At 37.3% G+C, this 12,067-nt stretch overlaps 1 protein-coding gene across 1 annotated transcript in view; it reads left to right on the plus strand.

Annotated features, from left to right (window-relative positions):
- The window catches only part of PDZD8 (PDZ domain containing 8), a 52,737-nt gene that overhangs the window by 21,557 nt on the left and 19,113 nt on the right, over window positions 1–12,067 (plus strand). The window contains exon 3 of the mRNA XM_041461356.1: window positions 254–356. Coding sequence (XP_041317290.1) covers window positions 254–356 — 103 coding nt within the window. The remainder of the gene's footprint in view (window positions 1–253; window positions 357–12,067) is intronic.

A 12,067-nucleotide genomic window follows, 5' to 3' on the forward strand; every position in this document is an offset into this window, starting at 1 on the left:
GTCAACTCAAAAAAAAACCAAAAAACCTTAGCTAAAAATTCTGTTATATTTTATATTTTTGGAGTTCTTCCACTAGAGGGTGGCACTGTCTTTCCTTTGGTGTAAGGCTGTGCCTTTGCAATCTGTTCTTTCTGGACTTCTCCATATGCATATCAGTAATAATAGTGTCTAGATGAAGAATAGGGAGTTTAATGTGGTATCTGGGGTATATGTAATGGTATTACAGTTCTTACCACAGTCTTTTGTATTTCAGGTTACTGGTGTTTGGATCCTATGAAAGAGAAACAAATGTTCATTGCACAATGGAGCTGAGCAGTAATGTTTGGGAAGAAAAATCAAGAAGTTCTATTAAAACGGTAAAAAAAAAAGGGTGTCATCTCTGCATATTGCACTTTGTCTCATGCACTTGATACATTATCTAGAAAGTGTGTCTTTAGGCAATTAAATGTAACATAACAGAAAGAAACAACCCCAAAACATAGCAGACCAGTTATTTACTTTTTAATCCACTGGCAAATTACCATGTATGGATAAAATTGTGTTCAGTTCTCACAACTGTGCTTGAAACTGTACCTGGTTTGAATATACTGCCAGCTGTCCAGCTGCATTAAAACAAATAGTGGAAAATACACATTTTATAGTCCTGTTGTATTTGGGCAGGGCAGTGTTTAGAAAGCAGTGAGTAAGATTCACCTGTCTTTGCCTGGCCAGTATTGTAAGGTAGTATTTTACTAATTATTGCACTTGATAACAGGAGTTCAGCAGCATACAGCCTGCAGATTGCCTGCCTTGTTTTGTGAGGGTGAGAATGACCTTTTTCTATTTCTTCAAAGAAAAGTGTGATGTATGAAACAGCCTTTCAGTTTTACATTAGAGGGATATTGTGTTAGTAATCAAATTGAATTGGGCTTGTGCTGAGTAGTAGTGGTAGTGTGCTTATTGAAGAAAACCTCCCAAAGCTTTAAAAAGACTTTGTGTTAACAGTTGGTTTCATGTAAAGAAATCACTGGAACAAAAATACCTGTCCTGAATTTTACCCTCTGCTGAGTGCCACTAACTTAAGAACTTAAGCCTTTGCCTTTGTTACATCTGACTGGAGTTGTGTTTGGAGACCAGCATCATTTTCCACTGGAGCAGCAAGAATCCAGAATTTCAACATCTCATTCAGTTTTCCACCATTAAATTCCACTTTGCATTGGGTCTAAAATTCTTGTAACAAATGCTGTGATACTTGTTTTCAGCTTACTGTATATTATGTTTTGACAAAAAGGGGTATGGCTGAGCAGCATCTCTGTATGAAACCATGCACGGATCTGCAGGGTTGGTGCTCAAGCAGTTGAAGTGGTAATGCATTGATTTACCAGTGCACTCCTCTAGACAAATTAGCATATGATTATTTTTAGAGGCTGAGTAGCAGTGTTAGAACACATTCTTTTACACAGAGGAGGAAAGGGAAAATGCCCTGCAGACACTGGCACTGATGTGTTTGTGACAGCAGATGGCAGTAGGAGTAAAGGAGTGAGGGTGGAATGGCTTCTTTTAAAACTGTGGAAAAGTACTCACAGAGAGGCTCTCAAAAACTCATCTTCTGTGTCAGTGTCTAAAGTGAAATGGCAGGTTTTTAAATGAAATGGCAGTTTTTAAATATGTCCTGAGTTTTTGGAAATCTGGCCCGCAATGTACATGCGGATTTTCTGTGCATTTGTGCTGCAGTCCTTCATTCAGGGAGTTCAAACATTCCCAGAGCAGAGACTCCTTAGTTTGGGTTGCTGCATCTCAAGCTCAGCTGGCTCTGGAGAATTCACTGTGCCCAGCCACCTTGAACTTGAGGCCCCTGGAATGGTGGCCTGGTTTAAAGATCCTGCTTTTGAAATCTCAGTATGGGACAATGTGGAAACTGAAAATCAGCAACTTGCAAAACTACTTTTTGGTTCTCAGTTTATATTCAACAGATGTAGCAAAATCATAGAAATCTCTTCCTTAAGAAACCTGGTTAAATTTGCAGGCTAAGTTACAAAACGTTAGGACATCTCACTGAGTGGTAAGAGTATTTTCAAAGGTCCTCAACAAAATAGGAAGGTTTGCTTACACATTTAGCACTGGAATCTTGTTCTTTTCAGAAATACTGTGTGAGTAGCTAAATAGTAAGTTAAAATGAAAAAATTGTGTCATTTTTCCAAACAAAAAGTTTATTCTATCCTTAGTTGTGATTATTAGCCCTAATGCAATATTAACCATGAGGCAGCTGATGGCAATACTTAATATCTTTTTTATATTAAATCCTTATTGTAATGCTCACATGTGCAATATTTACTCAAGATGAAGTTAGAATGAATAACAACGTCAGAAACTACAAAAGAGAAATAGCAGACAAAGTTGTAGTGAAAAGTAAAAGGTACATTCTGTTTTAACAGGGCCTAATTTACACAAGCCTCAAAAAGGCATGACAATACATCCCCTGATTCAGAATGTGTTCTACGATGTTCCTGAGGAAAATTCTCATAACTTTCTATGCTTCCTGACATTTTCATTCTTTTTATTGTGTTAGTAGTAGTGATAAAAGACTAGACAGGTTTAATACTTTGTAATGAATTTTGGCAAGACTTTAATCTGATCCCAGAATTTATGGAACATTAGTAGATGTCACAATTGATTTTGAAAAAAGATTCTGTGTTATTGAATATATCTGGAGCATTATTGAAGTGTCTGTTACAATACAAAGGTGTCTCAGGCTTATGTTTGTCAAATCTGAAACAGGAGTAAGACTTCAGAGAGTGATTTGGCACATTTCTGTGTGAAACATGTAAACATCCTTAAATACCTTAATTAGTAGTACATGCTGCTGGAATTAATGTTAATCAGTGCATTGCTATGTAAAAATGATGTATGGCTAGGATGCAGTAATTAGCATTAGCAGCATTGGATTGCCAGACAGGTGTTCTGTGGTTAAATAATGAGGTATCCCTAAATTATGAGATACAAGCATGTAGATATAAAGTGGATGGCTATGTCATAAATATGGATGGTTATGTCCCCTGGACTGCCTGTCAGTAGTACCAGGTTGATTTCTACAATTAAAAAGAATTGTTCTATTTTCCCTTGGAGTACATCTTTTTAGAGTGAACCCTGGGCCCTCTCTACCTTCGGTGAGACTCTTTACCAGTGCCAGCACTTCCTGTGTAGTGTTATAAAAAGAATAGCATGATTTTTCAGCAAAAATCAAAGTTTCTTTATTTATAAAAGGAAAATACAGTCTGCTTTCTGTAGAACTGGCAGAAGGATGGAGATGAAGTATGAGTAGCAGAGACCTGAGGCAGCTTTGTAAGTACCCTGTGCATTGACTGCTCTGTAGATATGCTGGTGCTTTTCTCTGGATCCACCTCTCTAGAGAAGAATCAATCAGAAGTGCGGTTGTATTGAGCTGAGAATCTTGTTTCTTATGAACTGCTCTACAAATCTTTGTAGTCATGTTTCTTTTATCTACATACTGATTTTTCTGGTAAAGATTAAGTAGTTTTCTAGAAATTGTAGAAACTATTGCAAAGAGATTGGTATCTTCTGATAATCTTATACATATGTAAACTGTAAATGGCTTGTGCTTTTTATTGGTTGTAAGAATCCAAAGTATTGTAGAGAGGTTCTCCACTGCACACTAAAAATATATTTGTTCCAAGTTTTCTCTTAAAGTCTTTTTACAGAAATTCAGGAGCCCAAGAGAACCATTATTGATCATGAAATAAGTTACATAACCCAAGAAAAATTTGAGAGAACACCTTTAAACTCTGGTGTCAACTATGTTGTCTGAGGTTGTACTGTAGGAATAGCCACAGGTTCATATTTCTGCACAATTTCTTATTTCTACAGGCAGTAAGTCTTGGAGCTTTTTTATTGTTGGTAGGGTTTTTCATTATGATTTGTGAAATCCCTTCTATAAATATTAACTTTAGCAATACTGAAACTGCATTTCATATTCTGCAAAGTAAAAATTTCCATCTAAAATGCCATGTCTGGTAGCCCACAGGATTCATTCTTGCAGCAGTTTTCTCAGAAGCACACAAATATCTCCTGAAGTAATCTAATAATAGAAAGAATTAAAGAATTAGCATCCCAGTGCTTTTTTATGAATGCTGCTTGATGTTTTCTCCAGTTCATTCTGAACATTGTGATCAGGACTGAGGACTGGAGTAACTCAAGGGAAGGACCTATAACACCATCTTTCAATCTTGCACTGTAAAAAAAGGAGTAATATTTGTCAGCTTTTCATAAAACTAAATTTCCTTTATCGGGGATTAAGGGAAACTTCAAGGTATTCCAGTACCATAACATATGAATCTAAAATGAAAAATAATGTAAATCAAATCCAGCACCTTCTGAAATAAGTTGCCTGAAGGTACTGAACTATAATGTCAAAATTTAAAGCAACTGTGAAATGTTAATTTGTGAATACATGGAGTTAAATGCTTCACAGTTGGCATTTCACTGTGCTTATTTAACAGCCTGCCATTTCAGCATTTAATCCTATCAAAAGAAAGAAGGAGGATTAAAGCAAGAAAAGCTTTTTGAAAATGTCACTTTTTATGAAAATTCATGATCTTGTAAAACTTGGTAATATTTGTAAATACAATGGGGAATAGTTCTGAGATTTGTGCCTTACATAATATTCTGTAATCTGTCTTTCAAATAAACTTGAAGGCCATCAGGATTTTTTCAGTCTCATCCTAAACATTTATGCTTTTTGACTTGGGGTTTCAGAAAGCTTTACTGTGGTTTAATGAGCAACCTTCTGTGAAAATGCACTGTAGTTCTTTATTACTTAGAAACTGTTGAATATGAACATTAAAAAAAACCCACCAAAACCCCACTGACAGAGGGGTTTATTTCAGTGTGTATTCTCTCTTCAGAGCCCAGTGCCATTATTCCTGTCGCAGCCTGACCTGGAACATCTTACCTGCTCATCAGAAGCTGGTCTGTGCTGCATCCTGGCCATGAGCACCCTTGCTGGGGCAGGCAGAAAGTAGAGCTTGCTGCACTCTGGCATTTTGCAGCAGACAGTACTAAATGCAGCACGTGCATCCAAACCTGGGGCTTCCCTTCCGTACACCTTTTTCTCCCGATGCCCAAATTTGACATTGTGATTTTCCCTGGAGTCCTACAGACGTTGACTGCTTGCAACAAATCTGACTTGCTGAGTTTCAAATTTAAAATAGTGGATGAAAAGATTAATGGATAAAATAACTTGAGAAGAAGCTGTGCTGAATAGTGCTTAGTGCTCTCTGTGTTCTTGCACTTCCCCATCCCCAGCTCTTACTCTGAGAGTTGCCAGTAAGGCTGATTCATGGTCCTTGGATTTAGGAGTTCTGCAACCAGCTACTTGTCCTGCATAGTGAAATAAGTTTGACTTGAAGCCACCTAATTCCAGTTGAAACCTCCATTAGATTTTGTAGCCACATTGTATTCAGATGCCATTGGTGATACTGTCTATCCAGCTGAGGTTTTCCAAGCTGATATTTTGCAAGGTGTTGACCTCTGAAAATGTGGCAGTGACCTCCTGATTCATCAGAGTAATGAAAGAGGCTCCAGCCTTTTAGTTGGTTATGTTGTGTGAATTGTCCTTAGTAAGACTTTTCTGTATGACTGTTCCAGGACAAAAGCTACATGAAACTTCAGGCTTACTCAGGATTAGTTCTCTTCTCTTTTTTACACAGCTGATCTGAAAAGAAACCCATTTTTGCTGTGTTTTCACTCATGGCTTAGCCAACCTGTAGTACTGATTCTGTGAGTTACCTTTCAGTTGACTATTTTATGTATCATCCTGATAGTACCCAGTTTGACTGTCAGTTGTAAGCTTTTCTTGTCGTACTTTTTAATGTACTCGTTCATATTTAAAGATATGTAACTATTAAGTAAACAGTAAATTATACCTTTTCCTTAGAAATGCTTGTAAAAGTGAAGACTGTTTCAGAGTCCCACCAGATGTGGTGCTGGTGATTCTTTTTTTTTCCCCTATTCTTGTTGGCCTGTTCTGTAACAAAATACTGAATGCAGTAAAGAGTTTTAAGTAGGTTTTACAGCAGCTGTCTTTCTCATTTGCAAAAAAATTGATTTACAGCGATAGCTGATCTTGCTAAATAAATAGATGGCTGATGCATGAAAGCTAACTTTGTTTGTATAAACAGTATGGCTTATTGTAAGAGAGATAACAGTGTTTTATTGGCCAGAGTACACAGAGTGGTTCCTGGGTAATTCAGTATTTCTGGAATGACTTTTTCAATTATTTTATTACATCCTATTGCAAAGTTGCACAGCCAGATGAGCTGGCAGCTTGGAGGCTGCCTCACATGGCTGAAGCAGAAGGGAAGGGACTTACTTAAACACAGACATCTACAGCCACCTTTGGAAAAATAAGCTAGTTCTATTCTCATTGGTTTGTAGTTTGTTTTCCTCTTCAGCTCTCCAGTTTAATTTTAAAATATATTTTCTCTGATAACCTTGTAATAGTTTGTCTTTTCCTAATGTAGATTTTTTCTTTCAGATTGAAAGGCTGGGATCTGTTCTTACTAAGAAGGTAGTAACTGGATTGGAGCTAATTTACTCATGTGTCTGGATTTTAGTGATGTTGCAATGTTTCCCTACCAAATGAAGACCTCATCAAGTTGGGCAGGTTGACAGCTGTTTTCCTTCCATTGGTGAACAGTTATGTCTCCCAAAAGAATGAAGAAGGGGTGTCTGTGCTTGAATGTGTAATTGGTGAACAGAAACGTTTTCCAGAGAGAAAGCCTAGGAGTGGGTAAAAAGTTGTGGAAAAGGGGCCTGTGGCAGTGAGTAAAAATCGTGTTAAGAAATAGCGAGGTTTTGGCACTTGCTCACAAACTCTCCTAAAACCAGTTGTCTCCCAACCTCTGTGTGAGACGTGTGCAGGTTTGACATGACAGAGTTGCAGTGTTGTTCTTTTCTGACTGCAGGTTGCTCAGTGGGAACTTGTCTGAGTGTTACTGCCACAAGCAGTTCATCATCTGGAAGTTCATCTTGCAGTTAAGGAAGAGAAAATTACATTGGAGTTTCTGCAGATTGTCAAAGGATAGGCAAGTGCTTGTAGTTGTCACAGAACAGCTGATGCTTAACTTCTGCCCTTCAGGAATCTGATATTGCCCTTGCTTCCAAGTATAATTATCTCACCTGTTTATAGACTTGGAGTGCATTAATAACTACTGGGAAGATCATACAAGAAATCTCAGCTGCTTGGTTCTGATTCTTATTTTTTTGTTTACACTGGCTAAATTAACAATTACATTAGCTTAAAAGCATCATCAGGTTGCATACCAGAAATAAATTTGGAATGGAGATTTTAAAAATATCCTTAATTAATAACTGTAAAATGATTATTTATATTAATTATTTAACAAACCTACCATTCTTTAACGTAGGTATTTGATGCTCTTCAATGGGATAGAAATGAATTTTCATGCACCACAAATAGTTAGTTGATGTCTAGTCATTTTAAATTTTATGGTTCAAGTGTCAAAATACAGGCATAAAATGTGCTGAGTGACTGCAAAGAAAGCCTTTAATTTTGTGGGAGGAATTCCTTATTGGGAGTACAGTCTAATGTATTGTAACTATTTTTATGAAGTCAAATGCTTTAAGTAGTTCATATTCTTGAACTTGGGGTAATGCAGTGTTGTTACATGTGTCACATCTTGCCTTCCTAGAATGTAATTATTTAACTGAACGTTATGTCAAATCAACTGTTTATCTTTTTTCTGTCTCCCTCTTCAATCACAAGCTGAACCAGAAATTAGGTGTTTGTTTTAGTCTTACAACTCTCTTTTAGGTCTGGTGGAGCTCAACACATGGAGGCCACACAGAGTGAATGAGAGCAGTGGTATATTGATATAGTTGTTATCTATGGTTACTGCATTACCAGTTACTGTGGCTGTTCTATGTCTGCAGAATAGCAGGAGTGGAATCTCACCTTGTAGGCAAAAGTGAATATTAAGATAATTATCAGTGCAAAATAAGTAATTCTTATTGGTGACCAATGGTTTCCATAATGTAAAAAAAAATTTTAAGCAAAAATTTCCCCAGAGAAGTGCACTGCATGTTCTTCCAGAGCTCTGTAATGGTGGCAGAGAGCAATAAGAGAATAATGTGAGTGGGCAGTGCAGCAGTTGTCCTGGAAAAGCCTTGGGGATCAAACCTGGAATTGCCAATTCCCGTCATACAAATGAAATGACTAAAAGGTCACCTGGTGTATTAAGGTTAGAGGAAGCAGAGTGATGCTCTGCAAAGGCCACCTGCAGATCAGAAGTGATCAGGAGTAAATAATCATTAGGAAATGGAGCATTTGCCTTAATGCCATCTGGTAAAAGGCTGTCTCTGTCAGAGTTTGGGTGAGATAAATAGAATTTATGAACTATGAGTGTCTTCACAGATACTTTAACCAAAAGTCATTCAGATCTATACTTGTGTCATCTCTTTCCATTTTTAGCTGCTTAATTTGGAGTCTGTGCACCCTCAGATTCATTTGATATTAGTCAAAGCTTTAGATTTTCCTTGCCTGAAGGAAAGAAAAGAAGCCTAATTCCTTAGAAACCTGAGGCAGATATGCAGCAATATTTTTTGTGTATTTTGTCTGTTGGTTTTTTTAATTGTAAAAGCCATCTAAAATACATATATTAGAAATATGCACATGCACTTTTCATGTATAAGTTGTGCGTATAAGTACATGCACTCTATACACATATATATATATACAACGAAAAACATCAGTTGCTCTACTTCAGTTGAATATATATGGAAGTCTGATGGATAACAAGTTGACCATGCATTAAAAAAAATGTAGATACTTGCAAATACAGTAAGTGACCCTTGAGAAACTGGAATTGGCTCACCTGAAGTTCATCAGCAGAGTCAAGAAATAACAAAGTCGATGTTTAGAGGGCAATTGCAGAAATCTCTTTCTATGTTCCACAGTAGTTAAGTCACACATCTGTGGGAATATATCAGAAATAGTCTGTACAACAGCTTGTAAACTAAAAACAATCACTTTACATAACAATGTGAGCTGCATGTGAAGGGAGCATAGGATTACAGTGTTCAGAACTTCTAATGCAACCAAACATGTGGCTCATCTCCACTGTAAATCTCCCCCTTTGAAACCAGTGATTTCCACTGGTTTAAATCAGATGCACATTTACAGTAGGATTTCATTGGACTAGTTAAGTGTACAAGTAACTTGCTTCAGTCACAAACTGCTGTCCTGACACATGATATTTCTGTGAAATGTGGAGTCCAACTCTGAGCTGTACAGTCTGTTCTAGAAATGCACCAATATGGCAATTAGTCTATTTCTGGATTCAAGACTTGTGTATAGACTGTAGATCAAGTTCTCTCTTTGATCATGTATATATAAATAAATGAAAGAAAGTTGGGAACACAGATGTGCATTTTGCAAGCAAAGTGGACAGTGGGGTGCTTAGGCTGCCCTGTTAGAGCCGGTACAGCCTCGGGGCTGGGGCCAGTCCTGGAGGCCTTGCTGGGCTCTGCTCCTGAGTACTCACATCAGGATTAGCATTAGCAGCACCACTGCTGCCACAGCTCTGTCTGCAGGGAATGCACTTGGTGTGTTCCAGCTGCAGGAACATTTCCTAATGCAAATCCAAGCACAGGAGGTGGGGACCATGGGGAGTTCTGCCTCAAGAGCACACGGCTGGCCTGAACTAAAATCAATGTCTGTGCACAGCAGTGAGGAAGAGCAAACAGTGACTGCCAGCTTGGTGCAGGACCATGTGCAGTGATAAATACCTGCACCAGCAAAGTCAGTGCCAAGCTGGCTCAGATCCTCTTCCTGAGCACAGCCAGGCAGTGCTCATTGATAAAAAAGTCTTTTTTCTTCAAATTGTATTTTCACTTCTGGTAAATAATGCATGACAGACTATGCTGTTACATAGGGAGGGGAGGGCAGCAGAGCTATCTCATTTCAACTAGATAAATAAAAATAATTCACAGAAATACTAATTTAGTCTTCAGACTAGCCTAAGAATATATATATATAGGGATGGCTTCAAATGGAATAAACTTTCTTTGTGTAGCAGAGAGTCCAGGCTGGAGGCAGTTTTAGCCTAAAAACTCTTAATTAAATTGCATCAGTATTACATCTGAGGTACAGACCTGCTGGAGAGAGAAAGTAATATTAAACATCTTCATTTTGGCTACAGTGGGTGTTTAGCCAAAACGTGGGAACATCTATGATGGATTTTTACTCCTTGCAAAACAATATTTGAGAAAAAAAAAAAATTTAAACAAGTTTTTTGCCAGTCTTGATAAACATTTGTATTTCCATTGGAGTTCTTGAAGCTTTCTCTATTGGAAGAGAATCTGAAACAGGGAGTATTCTAAAAATGTTTGTAATAACTAGGAGCAAACTCTTGGCTGCTGTTGTGAGCAGAGGCATTCAGATTCTTGCCAACTGATGTGTAGAAGTGGATGAGGAACCAAAAGTCTTGGTTGCATATGATTGAGGTAACCAAGAGTTGTAATTAATTCCCGAGCTTTAAAAATAGCTGCTAGGAGGAACAGATTTTATGACAGGTCATTAAAGCAATATTCCTTCATATCTAGAAATTGTAATGAAAATAAATGAAATTTACCAGAAAATTAAGAACCTGATTCTCACTAAGAAGAAAAAATTTACTTCTACAGAGATTAGTTTTGTTTCTGAATTTGTTTTAACAGATGGAAGTAGTAACTTATAAAGGCACTGGAAATGTGTCCTGGACATAATACACACTTTCCTGCACATTCAGAAATAATTTAGTGGAGCAAAGGGTTCTTTTTTGATTTTGCCAAACCCTCAACCTGGTGTATAACTCTTCAAATGCTGAGGAAGGTATTTTAAATCTATGATAGAAAAGACTGAAGGAATGCTGACTGAAGGAAGGCTGCAGGAAGAACAGTGTAGGGGAAAATGCTGTGCGGGTCTTGACAGATTTTGTCCTGGGACTCCTTTTCAGCAAAGCAGTGGTAGAATGGGAGAGGTGCAAGCAAATTCCTTTCTCTTTCTTCTCTTCTGTCCATATCAGAAATAAATCTTTGACATTGAAATTTGTCACTCTCTTATTTTTCTATTTTTGCATTTTACTGGGGAGTAACTTTACCAACTTTACCAACCAGCTTCTGAAAAGAGATTCTCCTTCCTTATAAAAGCTAGATTCTTTTTTTCTTGCAATGCGCTTTCCTGATGATTGGTGTCTAGCAGTTCTACAGATTACTAGGTAAGTTTCAAGTGTTCTGTATTGACAAATGCAAAGTGCAGGAATATAAATTTCTACTGTCAATATAACAGATTGATTTTTTGAAGTGGAATTTCTCTTGAGGCAGCAGCATAAACCCAGAATAGGAGAGCACTGGTTAATTTTTCGTTACTGAGAAGTGAAAATTTTGCAAATAAGTCATGAACTTGAAGTGTACAGTCATCTTTTTATGAATCTATAGGTGTCATGCATTTCTACATAACACTTATTAAGGAAGGAATAGCAGTTGAGAGTGCTGAATGAGCAGGCAGCCAGTAACTATCAGTTGATCAGAAATACTTTAAAGCAATGTCTTTTATAAGAGAGAGTGTGGCTGATATGCAAAATGTGCACTGTAGATGCAGACAAGCTTTTTTTGAGTATTGCTCCCATTTGTCTTGAATACTCTGTAAGGTGAATGTTGGCATGGGGTCTTATCTAGTGTATAGATTTTTTTAAAACTGGTTATTGTCAGTAGTGCAATTTTTTGTTATTTAAGAATTTCAAAAAATTGTATTTTAGCCATGCTGCTTTAAGGTTTGTATGTCAACTGAGTGTCACTGAAATCTGCAGGCATAACTTTGATATCCATTCCAAAGTGTCTCATTGCTCATTGGAAAAGTCTCATCTTTGTATTTATTTAGCTATGTCTCCTTTTTTTGATATTTCTGAGTGTCTGTATACCTGTAGAATGCCTTTTTTTTTTTTTTTTGGAAAGCACAGTTATTTGTAAAATAACCCAAATTTCTGTTGGGAAAGTGTTGTTTACCCAGGCA

The sequence above is a fragment of the Pyrgilauda ruficollis genome, unplaced genomic scaffold, assembly GCF_017590135.1.
Source record: "Pyrgilauda ruficollis isolate IOZ18807 unplaced genomic scaffold, ASM1759013v1 scaffold15, whole genome shotgun sequence".
In the NCBI taxonomy this organism is placed as follows: domain Eukaryota; kingdom Metazoa; phylum Chordata; class Aves; order Passeriformes; family Passeridae; genus Pyrgilauda; species Pyrgilauda ruficollis.